At 40.1% G+C, this 23,659-nt stretch overlaps 1 protein-coding gene across 2 annotated transcripts in view; it reads left to right on the forward strand.

Moving 5' to 3' along the window:
• The window catches only part of LOC148345735 (uncharacterized), a 55,678-nt gene extending 45,319 nt beyond the window's left edge, over positions 1–10,359 (forward strand). The window contains exons 3-7 of one of the 2 annotated variants that reach the window (XM_088325805.1): positions 8,412–8,594; positions 9,053–9,200; positions 9,297–9,346; positions 9,505–9,626; positions 9,730–10,359. In XM_088325805.1, the coding sequence (XP_088181931.1) occupies positions 8,412–8,594; positions 9,053–9,200; positions 9,297–9,346; positions 9,505–9,626; positions 9,730–9,823 (597 nt within the window). In that variant the 3' untranslated portion in view covers positions 9,824–10,359. The remainder of the gene's footprint in view (positions 1–8,411; positions 8,595–9,052; positions 9,201–9,296; positions 9,347–9,504; positions 9,627–9,729) is intronic. The other variant, XM_088325806.1, reaches the window with a different exon arrangement.
• Positions 10,360–23,659: the final 13,300 nt, after the last annotated feature.

The following is a 23,659-nucleotide window of genomic DNA, read 5'->3' on the forward strand; positions in this document are numbered from 1 at the left end:
CTCATGTTAATGAGTTATGCTAACAGGTACATTTTAAAAAGTGATGCTAACGGCTAAATGCCAACTTTTTCATGCTAAAATTTTTTGGTAAAGGCAATATTTTAATGACTTCATATTTACAAATTATGCCAATGGTCTCATGTTCACTGCAAAAATTGAAAGTATGGACTAGTGTAATTTACTTGAATTCAGTGTATTTATCTGATCACAATTTTTTGGGACTTATTTACTTATTCAGGCTGAAGATAGTTAAGATACTATCACTTGTTTCAAGAAAATTAATATTGTGCCAACTAACTTATATTATTCAAGTAATTGTAAGCAAATGTATCTTAAATTGTCGAAGAGATAGCCTAGAGGCATATTAACAACTCAGCTTAAGGATATTTTTTACTTGTTTCAAGACTCACATCAACTTGTTTTAAGAATGGAACCCAACTCATTGAGATAATGTAAGAATTGATTTTATGAATCATCATATGTATTCATTTACTCAGGTACAATTCAGTGTCGCAGTGTGAATGGTTGTTTGTCTGTTTGTGTTAGCCATGTGATGAGGTGGCGACTCAACCAGGGTGTACCCTGCCTTACGCCCGAGGTAAATGGGATAGGCTCCAGCCCTCCCACCCGTGACCCCGAAAGGGACAAAGCGGTAGAAGATGGGTGGATGGATGGACAATTTAGTGTTCAATATTAAACCTTTTACTCTTGGTACGATGTTTTAAGAATAGACATTAGCCAGTTAAGGTAGCAGGTGTAGCCTTAACTATAAAGCAATGTGGGAAACAATGTCTAGTCTGTAAATGTCACTAAACTTAAACATGATTTTATCAATTTAGTCGACCATTAACAATAACAAAGCATGAACTTTTCTCAAAACACTGTGGGGAATACCTCAACTACTTTAAGTTATAGCTATGGTTACATGTTTGGTAGACGCCTTCATCCAACATGACATACCCATCAAAACACCAATATAATGTTAAAAAAAAAATAATCAGGAGATTTGTGTAAGAGGTCCTTAAGTTTGATTGGCTTGTAGGCACAACAGCACTCATGCAGTTTCCATCTTAATCCCCAGCTCTGCATTTCACCACATGGTTTGTTCACATATTTACATTGTATCCGCTTGGCAGGGGCTAAACACACACAAATATCTTGCCAATCACATGCACAAAGTGGCAACATAGAACGAACATGTTAAAATTGCATAGAATCACATTTAATTCTGCGTCCAAAGTCCGGAGCCAGCTAGGCCTTGCTCATACAGATAGCCCCCACAAACCTCAGTCCAAATATCAAATATATTTAGTGTTTGTCAAAATGTAAACTCATGCATAAATGAGCACAATTTCTGCCGTTCATAATGTGTCATTTTAAACACTCGAATTCAAGAGCACACCAGTTAAGTCATATTTTCTAAAAACGTATATCTTTTCATTAAATGGTGCAAAGTGGTATGCAGTGTAATCAGCTAATTTCTCCAAATCTATGAACTCTGTTGCCAGGGCAGCATTTGGTACAGCGATTTCATAAGACAATAAATCTCGAATGAAATCCAATGTATCATATATTTGATATTCGCAACAAAATAAAGATGAATCTACAACAAAAATATTATTTATCAAACCTAAAAGTAAGAAGCGTGTCTTTTGAATCCGTGATGATGAAAGTATTATTATTTAGTTATTGCGGTTAATGGGGACCAAAACCACCCCCAAAAATTGAAAATCCGCGAAGTAGCGACGCCCCTTCCAAAATGCTTGAAAAAATAAAAATAAAATAATATATATATTTTTTTATTATTTTATTTTATTATTATTTTTTAGACCTGCAAAGCTCTGAACCTGCGAACGTGGAACCACGAAGTAGCGACGCCCCTTCAAAAATGCTTTAAAAAAAAATATATATATATATATACATATATATATATATATATATATATATATATATATATATATATACATAGATATATAGATATATAGATATATAGATATATATATATAGATATACACGGGGGGACAGACATCTCACTCGCTCATTCACACCTAGGGACAATTTGGACTGGCCAATTCACCTGAAATGCATGTTTTTGGAATGTGGGAGGAAACCGGAGTGCCCGGAGGAAACCCACGCAAGCAGTGGGAGAATATACAAACTCCGCACAGGAAGTCTGGAGCTGGATTTGAACCCACGCAGGAGGTTCCCATGACTTGCCGCGCATATATATATATATATATATATATATATATATATATATATATATATATATGTATACCGTATTTTCCGCACTATAAGGCACGATGTGTTAAGAATAGACATTTAAGCCTTTATTTTTTTTTAAAGCTGACCATGCGCCTTATAATACAGTGCGCCTTATTTATTGATCAATATTAGTTCGCAAAGTCTTGCAACTAACTTGCAGCCGCCAACTAGTTTTCCCCCGAACATCAAGTAGTCCGCGGTGTATGCTGAGATTTATTTACCGGCGTTTCATTGGCTAACCAATGTGTCAATCGTCATTTGAATCGATCACTATTGGCCAAAGTTATTCGGAGGTCAAGGGGCGGATCCTTTTTATCATTTACAGGCTAGCATTGGCTTAAACGGCAAAACAAAGCCTGCAATTGGCCAAAAAAGATGCGTCAATCATCAGTTGAATCGATCACTATTGGCTAAAGTTATTCGGAGGTCAAGAGGCGGATCCTTTTTATCATTTACAGGCTGGCATTGGCTTTCACGGCTGAACAAAGCCTGCATTTGGCCGAAAAAGATGAATTTGTATAGCACGTGGCTGACGGCATACAGAAAGCATTTTTTACTATACTGTATTTGTAAATATTTTATTCTGGATTTACTACATTCACGGATATAAGAGGACCACGGCTGCACATTATCATGAACACAACGACTTCGGTGAGCTACTCCGGCTATATATCTTGTTTCAGACTGAACTAGATTTTTCTGTGATAAGCGGTGCAGATAATGGATGGAATAGAGTGTCTATTTTTAAATTAAACTCAATTCCAAGTGTTTATTGTCATATGCACAGTAAAGTTGCGAGTGAAAAAGAAAATATAAACTAGGGAATGGTTGGCATTTCTTGAATCCCAAGACTTTAACCTTCTGAATGATGGAACGATGCATTTGAGTGACATCGTACGGACACAGCATCCGCACGTGTTCTCGACACGTATTTGCGTCTTTGCAAGCTTTGGGAATATTAAGGGGGTAATAAGTTGGACTGAACTATCTGACTGTTTTGTCCACGTTCCCATTGTAGCGCCTTATAATCGGGTGCGTCTTATGTATCTCAAAAATAGGACCAAAAACTATTTTTTCGGGGTGCACCCTATAACCCGGTGCGCCTTATAGTGCGGAAAATACGGTATATATAAATACAGTGCATCCGGAAAGTATGCACAACGCTTCACTTTTTCCACATTTTGTTATGTTACAGCCTCATTCCAAATTGTATTAATTTAATCTCTTATCTAAAAATTCTACACAAAACTTTTTTTTAAAACTTTTTTTGAATTTTTTAAAAATAGAAATCTCAGAAATCACATTTACATAAGTATTCACAGCCTTTGCCATGAAGCTCAAAATTGAGCTCAGGTGCATCTTTTTTCGACTGATCATCCTTGAGATCTTTCTACAGCTTAATTGGAGTCCACCTGCAGTAAATTCAGTTGATTGGACATGATTTGGAAAGGCACACACCTGTCTATATAAGGTCCCACAGTTGAGTGTGCATGTCAGAGCACAAACACCAAGCATGAAGTCAAAAGAACTGTCTGCAGACCTGCGAGACAGGATTGTCCTGAGGCACAAATCTGGGGAGGGATACAAAAAAAATTCTGATGCTTTGAAGGTCCCAATGAGCACAGTGGCCTCCATTTTTTGTAAATGAAAGACATTTGGAACCACCAGGACTCTTCCTAGAGCTGGCCGGCCTTTCTAAACTGAGCGATCGGGGAAGAAGGGCCTTAGTCAGGGAGGTGACCAAGAACCCGATGGTCACTCTGTCAGAGCTCCAGCGTTCCTCTGTGGAGAGAGGAGAGCCTTCCAGATGGACAACCATCTCTGCAGCAATCCACCAATCAGGCCTGTATGGTAGAGTTGCCAGACGAAAGCCACTCTTTAGTAAAAGAAACATGGAAGCCCGTCTGGAATTTGCCAAAAAGCACCTGAATGACTCTCGGACCATGGGAAACAAAATTGTCTGGTCTGATGAGACAAAGATTGAACTCTTTGGTGTGAATGCCAGGCGCCATGTTTGGAGGAAACCAGGCACCGCTCATCACCAGGCCAATACCATCCCTACAGTGAAGCATGGTGGTGGCAGCATCATGCTGTGGGGATGTTTTTCAGCAGCAGGAACTGGCAGACTAGTCAGGGTAGAAGGAAAAATGAATGCATATAGAGATATTCTGGATGAAAACCTGCTCCAGAGCGCTCTTGACCTCAGGCTGGGGCGAAGGTTCATTTTTCAGCAGGACAACGACCCAAAGCACACAGCCAAGATCTCAAAAGATTGGCTTCAGAACCACTCCGTGAATGTCCTGGAGTGGCCCAGCCAGAGTCCAGACTTGAATCCGATCGAACATCTCTGGAGAGATCTGATAATGGCTGTGCACAAACGTCTCCCATCCAACCTGACTGAGCTTGAGACTGTATTTGCTGCCAAAGGTGGATCAACAAAGTATTAAGCAAAGGCTGTGAATACTTATGTAAATATGATTTCTTAGTTTTTCTATTTTTAATAAATTCAAAAAAAAACTTTTTCACATTGTCATAATGGAGTATTTTGTGTAGAATTTTGAGATAAGAGATTAAATTAATACAATTTGGAATGAGGCTGTAACATAACAAAATGTGGAAAAAGTGAAGCACTGTGAATACTTTCCGGATGCACTGTACATATATGCTTTATATATATAAAGCACGGTGGGGCAGTGGTTAGCGCATGTGCGGCACAGTTCAAGTCATGGGAACCTCCTGCGTGGGTTCAAATCCAGCTCCAGACTTCCTGTGCGGAGTTTGTATGTTCTCCCCCTGCTTGCGTGGGTTTCCTCTGGGGACTCCGTTTTCCTCCCACATTCCAAAAACATGCATTTCATGTGAATTGGTCCAAATTGTCCCTAGGTGTGAAAAGAGCGAGTGAGATGTCTGTCCCCGTGTGCCCTGCGATTGGCTGGCAACCAGTTCAGGGTGACCCCTGCCCACTGCCCGGAGATGGCTGGGATGGGCTCCAGCCCCCCCGCGACCCTAATGAGGATAAGCGGTACGGCTAATGAGATGAGATATATATGAGATATAAATATATATATATATACAAATATAATTTATATTATTTTTTTAGACCCGCGAAGCTCTGAACCCGCGAACGTCAAACCGCGAGTAGTAGTAAGTAAGTAGCGAGGTCCCACTGTACTCTAATCAAATCGAGTTTGGTTGTGTTGATGGTGTCGTCGTCGTTAAGTCACTCAAGGCGCATAAGGTAATCCATAGTAGCGCCAGACTCGCTCGTGGGAGGCTCCGTAGTTCTCCGAAGGAGAGGGGGCTGCAACTGTCCTGTGCCGCCAGGCCTGACGGGGTGCGACCCAAGCAAACCAAGCAGACGAAGCCTCTAAAGTCCTTAGTACGTTCGGACAGGGCGGTGCATGATTTATGGAAGCCCCTTGGGCAGATAGCACAGGTGATTGGGGTGTGGTCGGAGTGAATGGTTCGAAAGCACCACTGGCATTTGGACTGGAGGCCAGGATTGCTCTCGAAGTCGCCCGCCCTAAGAAGAACAGAGAGAGGAGAGTAGAAGAGAGAGAAAGAGAGGGACAGATAGAAAGAGAGAAAGACAGACAGAGTAAAACGCAAAAAGGGGGAAAAGAGAGTGAGAGAGGTGGGGAGAGAGTAGGAAAGAGAGGGATAGAGAAAATGAGAGACAAGAGTGTAAAGGGGGAAGAGAGAAAAGGAGAGACAAAGAAGGAGAGAGGACCAAGAAAGAAAGAAAGAGCGAGTCTGAGTGGACTGAGTTGGATTCGTAAGGCTCCCCCTGGAGAGAGCCCTTCGCAGGACACCACGGGAAGGTTCCTAGTCTTTGTCCTCTGTTGATGGTGTTGCACACGTTAGGTGCTAGTTTCCGCCTTTTTCGCGCTGGAGAATTTTATATCAAAACAATAGGGATGCCATTTTCAATGCAAGTGACTGACCCGTACAGTGTTCTAACTAAAACTGGATAGTCTTTACTTCGAAACACAAATGTAATATTTATAAATGAGAACACTATATTTTTCCCCTGAGATAGTTCATAGATTTTGTTTAATAATTGTATATTGCGTTCCTTTATATGGTTCCGCCCATTTATTCAGACCTACTTGGACTCGCTTATACAACCCCAACGTTCGACGAACTCCATTCGGTATTTTGACTTCGAGAGAAGTGAAAACACTTTTACAATTAAAAGGTTTGTATTGTCTTAACATTTAACAAGAAACAATGTGATTAAAAATAAAATATTATACTTAACGGTATTTATGCAAAGTTAACGGTTTAAATCAATGATCGTTTTGTAAGGGGTTAGCTCGAGTTTTAAGCTAACCCCTTAAAAAACGGTCGTTGATTTAAACCGTTAACTATGGAATTGAGCTAACCCCTTACAAAATGGTCGTTGATTTAAACTGTTAACTATAATATATAACGTTAAAACTAGTCCACATTACGACAAGAGCCTGTACTAATCTAAGCGACCAGGATTACATGTTACACAGTTTCTCTCTTTGTTCAGCATGAATATAAATTCATATACAGTATCCAGACATGCATATTCTGATTTTGCAAAACATCAGGACTCCATGCAAAACGCAGGGGGCTACACCAGCAAGGGGAAAAAAAGAGACGCCTTGAGTTTGGCATCACAGAGAAAGAAGATGAGGGGGATTTTGACTCCAGCACTTTCACTGTCATTGTCTCCCCAATCTGAAGTAGCACCATCAGCAGCCCAGAAAGTGAAGGGGACCCCCAAGTCATAACCAGCACTCCAGCAAAACAAGCTGATGCTTAGTTTCCGCCTTTTTCGCGCTGGATAATTCCATATCAAAAAAATAGGGATGCCATTTACAATGCAAGTGGCTGACCCGTACAGTGTCCTAACTAAAACTGGATAGTCTTTACTTCGAAACACAAATTTAATATTTATAAATGAGAACACTATATTTTTTCCCTGAGATAGTTCATAGATTTTGTTTAATAATTGTATATTGCGTTCCTTTATATGGTTCCGCCCATTTATTCGGAAATACTTGGACTCGCTCACACTACCTCAACGTTCGACGAACTCCATTCGGTATTTTGACTTGGAGAGAAGTGAAAATACTTTTACAATTAAAAGGTTTGTATTGTCTTAACATTTAACAAGAAACAATGTGATTAAAAGTAAAATATGATTCTTAACGGTATTTATGCGTAGTTAACGGTTTAAATCAATGACCATTTTGTAAGGGGTGAGCTCAAGTTTTAAGCTAACCCCTTAATAAACGGTCGTTGATTTAAACCGTTAACTATGGAATTGAGCTAACCCCTTACAAAATGGTCGTTGATTTAAACTGTTAACTATAATATATAACGTTAAAACTAGTCAACATTACGACAAGAGCCCTGTACTAATCTAAGCGACCAGGATTACATGTTACACAGTTTCTCTCTTTGTTCAGCATGAACATAAATTCATATACAGTATCCACACATGCATATCCTGCTTTTGCAAAACATCAGGACTCCACGCAAAACGCAGGGGGCTACACCGGCAAGGGGAAAAAAAGAGACGCCTTGAGTTTGGCGCCACAGAGAAAAGATGAGGGGGATTTTGACTCCAGCATTTTCACTTTCATTGTCTCCCCAAGCTGCAGTAGCACCATCAGCAGCCCAGAAAGTGAAGGGGACCCCCAAGTCATAACCAGCACTCCAGCAAAACAAGCTGATGCTCTCTGTAATTTTATAAAACAAAATGTAGCATTCACAATGGAGTAGACCCATTCATTGAAATTACACAAAATACAAGATAAATCAGCACTGCACATAGTTCTACTTCTTTTAGGAGGGCACAGACAACATCTCCAGCTTTTATTGAAATTTTCAACTGGTGGGCTGAACAGAAACAAGAAAAAGCAGAAAAGGACAAGGCCAGGCACCACAAAACTCTCATAAATACTATTGTTTTACAGGGGGGTGAAAATGTTGACCTTGTAATGTTTGCCTTTTCCTGTTTCTAATCAAGTAATATTAATGAATGTCTTCATTAGCTGTAGTGGACATTTTGTCTTTGTTCCAGTAGAAACAATAGCATGAATAACATTAGCAAGAAGCAAATAATTTTGACCTCAACTGTGTTGTGATATTTTCTTTTACCTTTTTAGAATGTAGGCAGGACAGCCGCATGGCCATATCGCAATACCAAACAGAACAGAGCTGATGTGGCACAACTTCTTGACCTTGAGTTTGAGGGGAAGAGGGCCTTCATTGATTCGGACACAATAAGGGAACAAGACAGACCGGCAAAAATATTGAAGGCATATCCATGCTTTCGAGATATTGATCATGTAAGTATGATCACAATTCACACTTTGATTCAGTTGAACAGTGAAATTGTTCTTTTGAACATTGGGTGCATACTGCTTTGATACATTAAATAGCTGTTTCAGACCCCATTTCCATGCAGGAAAACCTTTCATGTATTTTCTCTGAAAAATGAAAATGAGCAATCTGGTTTTATTTCTGCATGTAGACAGGGAAAACAGCATTTATGCATTGTGGTGTGATTTTTCCTTCTTTAGAATATCTGATAGTCCATCTGTTTCGCATGTTATTTGCAACACACCTGTCTATTAGCGTTTTATCATCAGTGTGAATAGAATTATTTTCACAAATGGAGGAGGGGAAGGGGAACATAGTTTTTCAGAATACCTCTCTACATATAATTGTTGTTTTCAAGTGATGCTTTAACTACTATGTGTTGGATATTTCCATACAACACTTCTTTGTGTCTTCCCCACCAAAGGTTCTTGATGAACTAAGACGAATAATAGACAACAACAACTCCAACTACGTGCAAGAGCTGAGGGAGCGGTGGCTCGAATTCAAATCTAGATTATGCCTCTATGGGGTTTACAAGAGGGCAATGAAACCTCCAATGTCACTTTCAGCTGGTAAGAACAGCCAACATAATACCAATAGAATCTGTATCCTTGTTTGTTTCTGTATACTGAGAGACAAATATTTGATTTGATTTTTTTTTTTTTTAGAAGAGCAAGCAATAAACCTCTTGACCATGCTGCTCATTCATGTTCTTCTGGTAAGTCACAAACTTTTACATAAGTGCATACTAAACTTTCTCAAATATGGCTGCTCCTTTTGTTGGTCCTCTATTCTGTTCATACTAAATTGTCATGTTTAGTCGGGGAATGGAGGGATGTGATTGCTGTCCTACTGATGTTGTGTTTTTCTGTTAAGCCCACAGAGGACCCCGAGACGTTCCTGAACAGAAGGCCACTCACCACACCACTCCTTTTGGTGGATGAAAATCTCGACTCCTTTCTCTGCCTTGGAACCGAAGCAATCCCATCACCCAAAAGGTACCTAGGGGATGCAGTATTCTACATAATTGCATACTATTATGTATTAAATATGACCTACCCTAAATGTGTGGCCTCTGTTCTTTCCCTTCTACAAACTGAGGTCCTGGGGGACTCAATCCATGACAAAGATGCCACACCAGCTTTCAAACGAGCAAGAAGTGATTGGATGGCCTTTTTTGCATAACTTTGTATAATGCTGCCTCCCCTCGGGAACACACCCACACACCCATCCATGGACGTACTTTGAGAACTTTTTCTGTTATAAACATTTGTGACCCCTTACGCTTTGGCCTCTCAGTCTCCCTGTAAGTGTGTGTTTTAATTGCCTTGTTTTGAGTTTAAGCATTGATTTAAAAAAAACAACCCAACTGATGTTCTTAAAATTAGACAAAAAAGAATGTTTGCAGTTCTCTTTTAGAAATTGGTAACTTGCACTCTATATTCTGTAGGCAAAAAAATGTGTTGTCTGTTTGACAGTTCACTGATACATGTGTAAGTGATAACTTTGATTTAGATTCAGATTCAGATCTACTTTATTGTCATTCTAGTACACGTGTATACAGAACGAAATGTCGATGCATCTGACCCCCACAGATTTACAGTTCGCCAACAAACGTTTCAAGATCTTGTCAAGAAAATGAGTATTTTTGTTACTGGTATGTCAATTGTGTTTTGTGATAATGACAAAGGTTTGTGGTTTGCCAATAAAATGGTAATTTTCACATTAAAACTATTTTTGCATTTGTATAGTATATCGAAACGTAGAGAATTTCTTGAAACAAGACTTCCTCGCCTAAGATTTTTATTACTTATTACAAGCAAATGTATCTTGTTTTTGACCCATTTTCTAATTTATTTTCAACTTAATACAAGAATATTGATCTTGTTGTAACCTTCATGCTAACTACTTTTGAGCAATCCTGGCTTAAACCCAGTTTGTTTCTAAACAATAATTCTCCAAAACAAGCACAAATATCTTAAAATGAGACAAAAAAAAAAATTGACAAGTACACTTAATAGTATTACTGCATATAATAACATTTTTAGGTATCTTATTTTCTTTTTTTTTTTTCTTGTTTCAAGAAAACTTTATGAGTCGGATTTTCTTGCTGCACTGGCAGATAATTTTGCTTGAAACAAGTAAATTTCCTGCAATAGTGGCTAGATTTTCTTGTTTTTTTAGAGGCAGTTTTTGCAGTGTTGACGAGTTATGTTAATGGGTAACTGCTAAAGAGTGATTCTAACGGCTAAATGCTAACTTCATGCAAAAAGATTTTGGTAATGGCAATATTGTAACGAATTAATATTTAAAAATTATGCTAATGGCCTCATTTGATGAGTTATGTTAACGGATACATGCTAAAAAGTGATGCTAAAGGCTAAATGCTAACTTCTTCATGCTGCAAAATTATTCTAATGCTAACATGCTAACGACTCAGCAAATTGAATGGGCTCAATGCATTCCGGATGGGCCAATTAAAATCGAACGGCCCATTCTATTTGAACATGTATATTTCAAAAGTTTTTAAAGTGTAATAACAGTGTTATTACTATGGTTTTTACCATGAATGTGTTTTTTAGACCTCCACAAGGCATATCCTTGTTGCTAACGGTTGTGGGCCCATCTCAAATGAACTTGCCAGTACCGGTGTGGGGGGGCAGAGTCCCCCCACATAACCAAGTAAAAAATAACAGAAACATCTCTCTGAGCTAAAAACTTTATGCTAACTCATAATGCTAACAACCGGGGTTATATATACATACCGGGATCATCTTCCAGATCAATCACAACTCTTACAATTGCCGCGGGAATTGTCTAGTTGTGTAATTGTAATCCTGTGCAGTCCTTGTCATGATTGCCGAAGTGAAGACACCTGTGGCAATCGTTTGGCACGCCGGAGCGCGCTCTCTAATTTGCCGACGTTCACTTCTTAACCAGTCAGCGTCCAGACAAGGACGTCCGATTGTACTCCTGTGTTCCTGTGTGTTTCGCCAGATTAGCAAGTACCAAAGACTACTCTCCTGTTTTGATTCCTGCCTTCGGTTCCGACCTGTTTCTGCCCCATGTTTACGAGCTACTCTCCTGCCCTGGCCATCGACCTCCCCGCTAAGACGTATTGATTCTGCCTACCTGTCACGGGACTGCCGTCCGTCCAATCGCTGCGAGCCTTCAGCTCCCGCTAAGAGAAGTGCGACTTCCGCATCACGAAGCGACCTGCTCCCCACAATCAACGATCACTGGATCGTGGGTGCCAGCTTACATCTCTTTTCAAATAAAACTTAGAAACTAACGCAATTGGGTTCCCGTCTCCGTTCCTGGTTCCTGACAGTCCTTTGAGACATTTTTGTGATTAAGGGCTTTATAAATGAATCTGACTTGACTCGACAAGGCTTAAAACACACTTATATTATAAATTATAAGAATGACCTATATACCATTTTGACAGTATCTGTGTACTGTTTGTTAATGCTACATCCATTGCAACCCGGTCAACCTTTTTATTTTAAATTTTTATTCTTCATTATATATTGTACTTTTCTTTTTTTAAATAAAAAAAAATTAACGTGACAATTTGTTAATGCAACATCCATTACAGCCTCGTCATTCTGGAAGGGGGATTACCTCATTTGCGGTACCTTCTCAAGGTTTCTTCATTTTCCTCATGCTGAGATATTTGAGTTTTTCCTTGCCCTAATGGATGTTTAAATCAGATGGTGCAATGATAGTCTGTATTTTGCAATAGTCTGATCTCTGCAGCCCTTTGAGACTACTTATGATTAAGGTATATACAAAAAACATTACTTGGCCAGCCATCTCCGGGCAATGGGCAGGAGACACCCAGAACTGGTTGCCAGCCAATCACAGGGCACACAGGGACAGACAACTCATTCGCTCATTCACACCTAGGGACAATTTGGACCGGCCAATTCACCTGAAATGCATGTTTGGGTGTAAATTACTGTTCGATTACATTCCCAACAAATACAAAGACTGAATGGTTTAAGTTGTATTACATTCCCAAAAAATGAAGACGAAGTGGTTTTGGTAAATCGAAATGACGGTTAAACCCGGAGCAGTCGAGGCGACGTAGGTACACCCCCATTTCATGTTTTCCCTTTATTTTTTAGATTTGTTGGGTTGGTGATCGTTTGTATGTGATTTATTGATCGAATCATATGACAGATGTATCGCAAAATAGTCAGTAGAACAACGCAGACACATCTGGGTCATGCTCAGACCTGAGTCTCATAGGAGCAGTGTCATTTGGGTGCCCTAAGCACAAATGCTTTATGGTGCCCCCCATCACCACCACACAAAAAAATTGAAATTGAAGTTCTCAGTGCAATTTTTTTATTCACAAAACACCGCAACAAACACGAGAATTAAATGAGAAATGTTCCTTGTGTTTCTTTTGGATTAATAGGGTGAGGACGTTTTCATTTGTTATTTTTAAAATATTGTTTTAACATGCTTTGTATGTGATTTGTGTTAGTAATTTAGTGCTGTTAAAATAACGCCCAACTATCTGAGTTTGAGAGCTTTGTTTAGAAAAATGTGATTACCAAACTGTTTAATCTTTTTTTAAATTTCTGTTTTGTTTTTACAATTCGGTTGTATTCTTGCTTTAAAAAAAAAAATCTAATACGCAGAATAGTTTTCATATTATAGGGCGGTCGCGTGAGACCCGCATCTAAGAGGCCAGTGCGCCGGAGCGGTCACATCTAATAGGCCATATGAGCCAGTGTTATGCCGAGAAATGCATCCCTGCCGAGATTTGCATCCTCTCGCTACCATATCCATTTTTACCTCGTTTTATCTCACTTTTATATCACTTTTCGGGAATGTAGTGGCGAATATATAACCAAAACCTCTTTGTCTTGCATTTGTTGGGAATGTAATACAACTTAAAGCATTCCGTCTTTGTGTTTGTTGTGAATGTAATCGAACGGTAATGCACACCGTATACAATACACTTTTGAGCAGGTAACATGTTTATTTTGCCTTTTTCTATTCAAATCGCTTGTATTTAAACTGTTATGCCCTCTATTATAAAGCTTATTTCAGCATAATAAGCTTTACTGTAGAGTGCATAACAGTTCTCAAAAGTGACTCAAAAGTACCAGGGTTGCTGGGGTGCTCGAACCCCCCCCAACTATCTTTTAGTAGTGGGCAGAGAAAACTATGAACTGATGGCTAGCCAAATTGCATGTCACAGAATCAAGAAACTCACTCACTCATTTACATCTAGGGACAATTTGGACCGGCGAACTAACTATGCATGCATGTCTTTGGAATATGGGAAACCAGAGTGCCTAGGGAGAATATGCAAACCCCGCGGCACCTGGACTTGAACCCTAAATCTCCGCACTGTGGGTTGTACGCTAACCGCCCACTTGCTGTGCCGCCTCTAAAAAAAAAAAACTGCGCTGATTAAACATTCCACTTGTCATGGTCGCCTTGGCGACCGGTCTGCCCCGCCCCCTGGGCCCAGCTGAAGCAGTTCAACTAATCGAGTGTCTGCTATTTAAGGCTGGATTGTGGGCTTTGCGGGTGCGGGCTCATTACATATACACACTCCCGGTCTGTTATGCCTTGTCCTGTTTTAGTTTAAAACATTGTCCGTTCTGTTATGCCTTGTCCTGTTTAGTTGGGTTGGAAGAATCAACTGTTTTTTTCGTCATGTCCCAGAGTTTTGGACAACTTTTATTTTGTTAAATAAAACTTTTGGATCGTTACGCAATTGAGTTCTCCCTTCCTGCCTCCTGCCTCCGTTCTGGTCCGATCATTCCTTCCACTCCACTCCGTCTCGTGACAGAATGAGCCCGCCAACATTTGAACTCAGCGAACGATCCCTGCGCGATTTGGGGAGAGCTGGAGGACGCCGTTTGGCAAGCAGAGGTAACCTTCCCTGCCCGTTCGAACCACGGCCCGCCCGTCGTGGCCATTGCTGTGCCTCGAATGGGGTCCCGGGAAGAATTGACGCCTGCCTGTTCGACTCTCATGCCTGCCTGCCCGACTCCCGTGCCGATTGCCTGCTATTCCGTCTCCCCTGCGTGCCAGTCCGACTCCGACTCCGCGGCCTGCCAGTCCGACTCCGACTCCGTGGCCTGCCAGTCCGACTCCGACTCCGCGGCCTGCCAGTCCAACTCCGACTCCGCGGCCTGCCAGTCCGACTCCGACTCCGACGCCTGCCAGTCCGACTCCGACGCCTGCCAGTCCGACTCCGACTCTGCCGCCTGCCAGTCCGACTCCGACTCTGCCGCCTGCCAGTCCGACTCCGACTCTGCCGCCTGCCAGTCCGACTCCGACTCTGCTGCCTGCCAGTCCGACTCCGACTCTGCTGCCTGCCAGTCCGACTCCGTCTCTGCTGCCTGCCAGTCCGACTCCGACTCCGCGGCCTGCCTGCCTGTTCGACTCTCCGGTCTGCCTGCCTGTTCGACTCTCCGGCCTGCCTGCCTGTTCGACTCCCTTGTTTGTCTGTCTGTTTTCGCCTGTCCAGTTTGCCCGCCGGACCCCCCCTGCCGAGCGCCGATTCCGATCCGCCCGACGCAGATGGCGCCTGCCTCTCCCCGTTCCTGCGTGTTCGGAGGAGGGAGCGGGGTTGCCCCAATCGTGAGCGTCGAACCATTCCGGGGCGCGAGGTAGTAATTTTTTTTTTCTTTTTGGGACCTCGGGAGCTGTCCCTTAAAGGGGGGGCTCTGTCATGGTCGCCTTGGCGACCGGTCTGCCCCGCCCCCTGGGCCCAGCTGAAGCAGTTCAACTAATCGAGTGTCTGCTATTTAAGGCTTGATTGTGGGCTTTGCGGGTGCGGGCTCATTACATATACACACTCCCGGTCTGTTATGCCTTGTCCTGTTTTAGTTTAAAACATTGTCCGTTCTGTTATGCCTTGTCCTGTTTAGTTGAGTTGGAAGAATCAACTGTTTTTTTCGTCATGTCCCAGAGTTTTGCACAACTTTTATTTTGTTAAATAAAACTTTTGGATCGTTACGCAATTGAGTTCTCCCTTCCTGCCTCCTGCCTCCGTTCTGGTCCGATCATTCCTTCCACTCCACTCCGTCTCGTGACACCACTGGTCCTGTCCCCTAGATGTTGCTGTCATGTGTAGTGCAGACAGAAATGAGTCCCAGGAAGACTACAAACTACGTAGAAGGAATGGGAGCAAAAAAACACCTATTTTCCTTCAGCATTTCTCAAGGAAAGTCAAAAAGTAGGGAATATATATATTAGACATATTTTTTGTACCACTCGTTTGGTGAGTGAGTCCCTTAAGCACACCATTGCATCATTTCCTGAGATTCGGCCTGCAACCTCAGTGGAACTGTTTAAATCTAGTTTTAAACACACAATTCTATTCTCTAGTTTATGAATGACCTTTTTATCCTGTTGACAACTTCAGTGTATTATTTGTTATTGCAACATCCATTGCGGCCTGGTCATCCTGGAAGGGGGATTACCTCATGTGCAGTATCTTCTCAAGGTTTCTTTATTTTTGAGTTTTTCCTTGCCCTCATGTAGGTTTTAGATCAGGGGATGGTGTCGTAATAGTCTGGTTTGCAATAATCGGTGGTCTGTGCAGCTCTTTGAGACTCCTTATCATCATAGATCAAGGGTTATACAAACAAACATGACTTGAGTTGACTATGTTCTGTCTTGGGTAAGTACAGCCTGAGCGCGCCCGTCCATCTCTCTCCAGACCAACAGGTGTTTCCACCAAGCAGTAAATATTACACACTGTCCCTTTAAAATATTTCAAAAAGGTAATCACCTTTTGGCTGACAAAGCATTGACTTTTCTGTACTTTCGGGTTGAGTGCCATCTTGTGGGATTTTTCCCGTACTGCAGGTCTGATTGTAAATACATTGAGCCTTTGAAATGGATGGGCGTCTTAACGAGTGCCCTCCGGTGGCGTTTTTGCGGTACTGCCGCTCACAGAAACACAATGGAGTTGAATGTGTCTCAAGTTTTTTCACACTGTCCCTTTAAGTTCTGACTAAACGTGACTGTTTTCAACGGTTCCGAGGGCTGCAATTAAAAATGCTTAGAGTCAATTTACGTAAAATTACTTCTTTTTATTTACAGATTGTCCCTTTATGTCCGAGGCAAGCAGGGGCATTTCTGAGGCACTGCAACCTGAAATTTGAAAAAACGCTTTGAGCCAAAGTCATTAAATGGGTTTCACGTTTTTCCACTCACTGTGCCTTTAATTTTTGACAAAACTTGGCTGTTTCAACTGTTCTGCAGGCAGTAATAAAAACAAAACCCTATGAGTCAATTTAAATAAAAATACTTTTTTCAATTTAAACATTGTCTCTTTATGGCTGACAAAGCATTGACTTTTCTGATACAAATTCTCCCATACAAATGAATTGGCACCTATTTAACAGTGTTGCACTTTTGGGTTGAGTGCCATCTTGTGGGATTTTTGCCGTACTGCAGCTCCCGTTGTAAATACATTGAGCCGTTGGAAAAGAATGGGCGCCTATTTAACGAGGGCCTTCCGGTGGCGATATTGCGGTGCTGCAGCTCACATTAGAAAAATGCTTTGAGACAATGGAGTTGAATGTGTCTCAAGTTTTTTCACACACTGTCCCTTTAAATTCTGACAAAACTTGGCTGCTTTTAAGGGTTCTGTGGGCACAAATTAAATACAATTTGAGTCAATATAATTTCATGGGACTCAGGTTTGTTCACACGGTGTCCCTTTATGGATAACACCCTTGTGCCCGCCAATAGTGGATGTTCCCGGCTTGTGTTTGGGAACTTGTCGGCCGAACTCCGGAGCTTGTGTTTGCGGACTTGTGCCCGCCACTAGTGAATGTAGACCTGGCTTGTGTTTGGGGACGAGTGGGCCGAGCACCGGGTCTTGAGTTTGGGGACTGGTGCCCGCCACCAGTGGATGTTTTCCCGGCTTGTGTTTGGGGACTAGTGGGCCGAACCCCGGGCTGGTGTTTGAGGACTTGTGCCTGCCACCAGTGGATGTTTTATTATGCAATTCTCAGCCTGAAACGCTCACAGAAACAATCATTTAATAATGACAATAACTTTGTAACCATACATACTAGAATCATAAATCTTGCTTTCCCGGGTTAGAAAACTTGTGAATTGTATATATTTAGTGCAGGAATGGTGGAAAATTTCTACTCTTTTAGTTATGCAAACTTTTAAAAAAGTGTGTCTGGCATCCTAAATACCGCTTTATTATGCGTTTCTCAGCTTGAAACTTCGAAAATAACATCATTTAATAATGACAACAACTTTGTAACCATACATGCCACAATCATAAAACTTGCTTTCCTGGGTAGGAAAACCTGAAAATGGTATATATTTAGTGCAGGAATGGTGGAAAATTTTAACTTTTTTAGTTATGCAAACTTTTAAAAAAGTGTTACTGGCATCCGAAATACCTCTTTATAATGCGTTTTTCAGCTTGAAACTCCAAAAATAACATCATTTAACAATGACGATAACTTTGTAACCGTACAAGCTAGAATCATTGAACTTGCTTTCCCGGGTTGGAAAACTTGTGAATTTTATATATTCTGTGCAGGAATGGTGTAAAAAGTTCAACTTTTTAATTATGCAAATTTAAAAAAATGTGACTGGCAAACTAAATACTGCTTTATTATGCGTTTCTCAGCCTAAAATGTTTTAAAATATCATCATTTAATAATGACGATAACTTTGTAAACGTTGTGACTTTTTTTCAAAATCCCCCGATAGAAATGAATTGGCACGTTAACGGTGTTGTACTTTCGGGTTGAGTGCCATCTTGTGGGATTTTTCCCGTACTGCAGGTCCTATTGAAAACACATTGTGCCTTTGGAAATGAATGGGTGTCTATTTAACGAGTTTCCTCCGGTGGCGTTTTTGCGGTACTGCAGCTCACAGAAACACTTTAAGAAAATTGAGTTGAATGTTTCTCAAGTTTTTTCGGACTGTCCCTTTAAGTTCCGACTAAACTTGACTGTTTTCAACGGATCTGAGGGCTGCAATTAAAAATGCTCAGAGTCAATTTACGTAAAATTACTTCTTTTTATATACACATTGTCCCTTTATGTCGAGGCAAGCAGGGGCATTTCTGAGGCACTGCAACCTGAAATTTGAAAAAACGCTTTGAGCCAAAGTCATTAAATGGGTTTCACGTTTTTTCACTCACTGTGCCTTTAATTTTTGACAAAACGTGGCTGTTTCAACTGTTCTTCATGCAATAGTAAAAACAAAACCTTATGATTCAATGTAAATAAAAAGCCTTTTTTTCAATTTAAACACTGTCTCTTTATGGCTGACAAAGCATTGACTTTTCTGATACAAATGCTCCCATACATATGAATTGGCACCTATTTGACGGTGTTGCACTTTTGAGTTGAGTGCCATCTTGTGGGATTTTTGCCGTACTGCAGCTCCCGTTGTAAATACATTGAGCCATTGGAAATGAATGGGCGCCTATTTAACGAGGGCCCTCCGGGTGCGATATTGTGGTACTGCAGCTCACATTAGAAAAATGCTTTGAGACAATGGAGTTGAATGTGTCTCAAGTTTTTTCACACACTGTCCCTTTACATTCTGTCAAAACTTGGCTGCTTTTAAGGGTTCTGTGGGCACAAATTAAATACAATTTGAGTCAATATAATTTCATGGGACTCAGGTTTGTTCACACGGTGTCCCTTTATGGATAACACTCTTGTGCCCGCCAATAGTGGATGTTCCCGGCTTGTGTTTGGGAACTTGTCGGCCGAACTCCGGGGCTTGTGTTTGGGGACTTGTGCCCGCCACTAGTGGATGTAGACCTGGCTTGTGTTTGGGGACAAGTGGGCCGAGCACCGGGTCTTGAGTTTGGGGACTGGTGCCCGCCACGAGTGGATGTTTTCCCGGCTTGTGTTTGGGGACTAGTGGGCCGAACCCCAGGCTGGTGTTTGCCCGCCACTTGTGGATGTTTTATTATGCATTTCTCAGCCTGAAACGCTCAAAGAAACAATAATTTAATAATGACAATAACTTTGTAACCATACATACTAAAATCATAAATCTTGCTTTCCCGGAAAACTTGTGAATTGTATGTATTTAGTGCAGGGATGGTGGAAAATTTCAACTCTTTTCCTTATGCAAACTTTTAAAAAAGTGTGTCTGGCATCCTAAATACCGCTTTATTATGCGTTTATCAGCTTGAAACTTCGAAAATAACATCATTTAATAATGACAACAACTTTGTAACCATACATGCCAGAATCATAAAACTTGCTTTCCTGGGTAGGAAAACCTGAAAATGGTATATATTTAGTGCAGGAAATTTTTTGGTTTGAACAAATTTATTGACACTAAAAACAGAAAACAATCATGACAATCTCAACAGCAATTAAGCACATTCACAATATTATATTCCAATATTACGTTTTTAACAGCAAACACAAAGTGAGGTTTGAACAAACCTTCTCGAAAATCAAACATATTCACAATTTCATTATACAACATCTTTGTTAGTGTCAATAGATCCGTCCAGGCCAAAGTCGATTGTCCTCGGTCTGAACAAATCCACTGACACCAACAGCAGCAAAACACAGCCATCAAGCATATTCACAATTTAGTGCAGGAATGGTGGAAAATTTTAACTTTTTTCGTTATGCAAACTTTTAATAATGTGTGACTGGCATCCTAAATACCTCTTTATAATGCGTTTTTCAGCTTGAATCTCCAAAAATAACATCATTTATAATGACAATAACTTTGTAACCGTACAAGCTAGAATCATTGAACTTGCTTTCCCGGGTTGGAAAACTTGTGAATTTTATATATTCTGTGCAGGAATGGTGTAAAAAGTTCAACTTTTTAGTTATGCAACTTTTAAAAAAATGTGACTGGCAAACTAAATACTGCTTTATTATGCGTTTCTCAGCCTAAAATGTTTTAAAATATCATCATTTAATAATGACGATAACTTTGTAACCGTTGTGACTTTTTTTCAAAATCCCCCGATAGAAATGAATTGGCACCTTAACGGTGTTGTACTTTCGGGTTGATTGCCATCTTGTGGGATTTTTCCCGTACTGCAGGTCCTATTGTAAATACATTGTGCCTTTGGAAATGAATGGGTGTCTATTTAACGAGTTCCCTCCGGTGGCGTTTTTGCGGTACTGCAGCTCACAGAAACACTTTAAGAAAATTGAGTTGAATGTTTCTCAAGTTTTTTTGGACTGTCCCTTTAAGTTCTGATTAAACTTGACTGTTTTCAACGGATCTGAGGGCTATAATTAAAAATGCTCAGAGTCAATTTACGTAAAATTACTTCTTTTTATATAAACATTGTCCCTTTATGTCGAGGCAAGCAGGGGCATTTCTGAGGCACTGCAACCTGAAATTTGAAAAAACGCTTTGAGCCAAAGTCATTAAATGGGTTTCACGTTTTTTCACTCACTGTGCCTTTAATTTTTGACAAAACGTGGCTGTTTCAACTGTTCTTCATGCAATAGTAAAAACAAAACCTTATGATTCAATGTAAATAAAAAGACTTTTTTTTTAAATTTAAACACTGTCTCTTTATGGCTGACAAAGCATTGACTTTTCTGATACAAATGCTCCGATACATATGAATTGGCACCTATTTGACGGTGTTGTCTTTTTGAGTTGAGTGCCATCTTGTGGGATTTTTGCCGTACTGCAGCTCCCGTTGTAAATACATTGAGCCATTGGAAATGAATGGGCGCTTATTTAACGAGGGCCCTCCGGTGGCGATATTGTGGTACTGCAGCTCACATTAGAAAAATGCTTTGAGACAATGGAGTTGAATGTGTCTCAAGTTTTTTCACACTCTGTCCCTTTAAATTCTGTCAAAACTTGGCTGCTTTTAAGGGTTCTGTGGGCACAAATTAAATACAATTTGAGTCATTATAATTAATATAACTTTTTGAGTTATGCAAGTTTTCATAAAAGTGTGACTTGCAGGCTGGAAAGCCCATTTTTAAGCTTATCTGCGCCTGAAACGTCCGAAAAAGCAATCATTTAATAATGACAATAACTTTTGAACCATGCATGCTAGAATCATAATTCTTGCTTTCCTGGGTTGGAAATCTTCTGAATTTTCTATATTTAGTGCAGATTTGGTGAAAAAAGCTCAACTTTTTGAGTTATGCAAGTTTTCATAAAAGTGTGACTTGCAGGCTGGAAAGCCCATTTTTAAGCTTATCTGCGCCTGAAACGTCCGAAAAAGCAATCATTTAATAATGACAATAACTTTGGAACCATGCATGCTAGAATCATAATTCTTGCTTTTCTAGGTTGGAAATCTTCTGAATTTTCTATATTTAGTGCAGATTTGGTGAAAAAAGCTCAAGTTTTTGAGTTATGCAAGTTTTCATAAAAGTGTGACTTGCAGGCTGGAAAGCCCATTTTTGCACTTCTCTGAGCCTAAAACGTCCGAAAAAGCAATCATTTAATAATGACAATAACTTTTGAACCATGCATGCTAGAATCATAAATCTTGCTTTCCTGGGTTGGAAATCTTCTGAATTTTCTATATTTAGTGCAGATTTGGTGAAAAAAGCTCAACTTTTTGAGTTATGCAAGTTTTCATAAAAGTGTGACTTGCAGGCTGGAAAGCCCATTTTTAAGCTTATCTGCGCCTGAAACGTCCGAAAAAGCAATCATTTAATAATGACAATAACTTTTGAACCATGCATGCTACAATCATAATTCTTGCTTTCCTGGGTTGGAAATCTTCTGAATTTTCTATATTTAGTGCAGATTTGGTGAAAAAAGCTCAACTTTTTGAGTTATGCAAGTTTTCATAAAAGTGTGACTTGCAGGCTGGAAAGCCCATTTTTAAGCTGATCTGCGCCTGAAACGTCCGAAAAAGCAATCATTTAATAATGACAATAACTTTGGAACCATGCATGCTAGAATCATAATTCTTGCTTTTCTAGGTTGGAAATCTTCTGAATTTTCTATATTTAGTGCAGATTTAAAAAAGCTCAAGTTTTTGAGTTATGCAAGTTTTCATAAAAGTGTGACTTGCAGGCTGGAAAGCCCATTTTTGCACTTCTCTGAGCCTAAAACGTCCGAAAAAAGCAATCATTTAATAATGACAATAACTTTTGAACCATGCATGCTAGAATCATAAATCTTGCTTTCCTGGGTTGGAAATCTTCTGAATTTTCTATATTTAGTGCAGATTTGGTGAAAAAAGCTCAACTTTTTGAGTTATGCAAGTTTTCATAAAAGTGTGACTTGCAGGCTGGAAAGCCCATTTTTAAGCTTATCTGCGCCTGAAACGTCCGAAAAAGCAATCATTTAATAATGACAATAACTTTTGAACCATGCATGCTAGAATCATAATTCTTGCTTTCCTGGGTTGGAAATCTTCTGAATTTTCTATATATAGTGCAGATTTGGTAAAAAAAACTGAACTTTTTGAGTTATGCAAGTTTTCATAAAAGTGTGACTTGCAGGCTGGAAAGCCCATTTTTAAGCTTATCTGCGCCTGAAACGTCCGAAAAAGCAATCATTTAATAATGACAATAACTTTGGAACCATGCATGCTAGAATCATAATTCTTGCTTTTCTAGGTTGGAAATCTTCTGAATTTTCTATATTTAGTGCAGATTTGGTGAAAAAAGCTCAAGTTTTTGAGTTATGCAAGTTTTCATAAAAGTGTGACTTGCAGGCTGGAAAGCCCATTTTTGCACTTCTCTGAGCCTAAAACGTCCGAAAAAGCAATCATTTAATAATGACAATAACTTTTGAACCATGCATGCTAGAATCATAAATCTTGCTTTCCCGGGTTGGAAATCTTCTGAATTTTCTATATTTAGTGCAGATTTGGTGAAAAAAGCTCAACTTTTTGAGTTATGCAAGTTTTCATAAAAGTGTGACTTGCAGGCTGGAAAGCCCATTTTTGCACTTCTCTGAGCCTAAAACGTCCGAAAAAGCAATCATTTAATAATGACAATAACTTTTGAACCATGCATGCTAGAATCATAAATCTTGCTTTCCTGGGTTGGAAATCTTCTGAATTTTCTATATTTAGTGCAGATTT

This window comes from Urocampus carinirostris, unplaced genomic scaffold, assembly GCF_059441175.1.
Source record: "Urocampus carinirostris isolate Australia breed hairy pipefish unplaced genomic scaffold, RoL_Ucar_1.0 HiC_scaffold_27, whole genome shotgun sequence".
Taxonomy (NCBI): Eukaryota; Metazoa; Chordata; class Actinopteri; order Syngnathiformes; family Syngnathidae; genus Urocampus; species Urocampus carinirostris.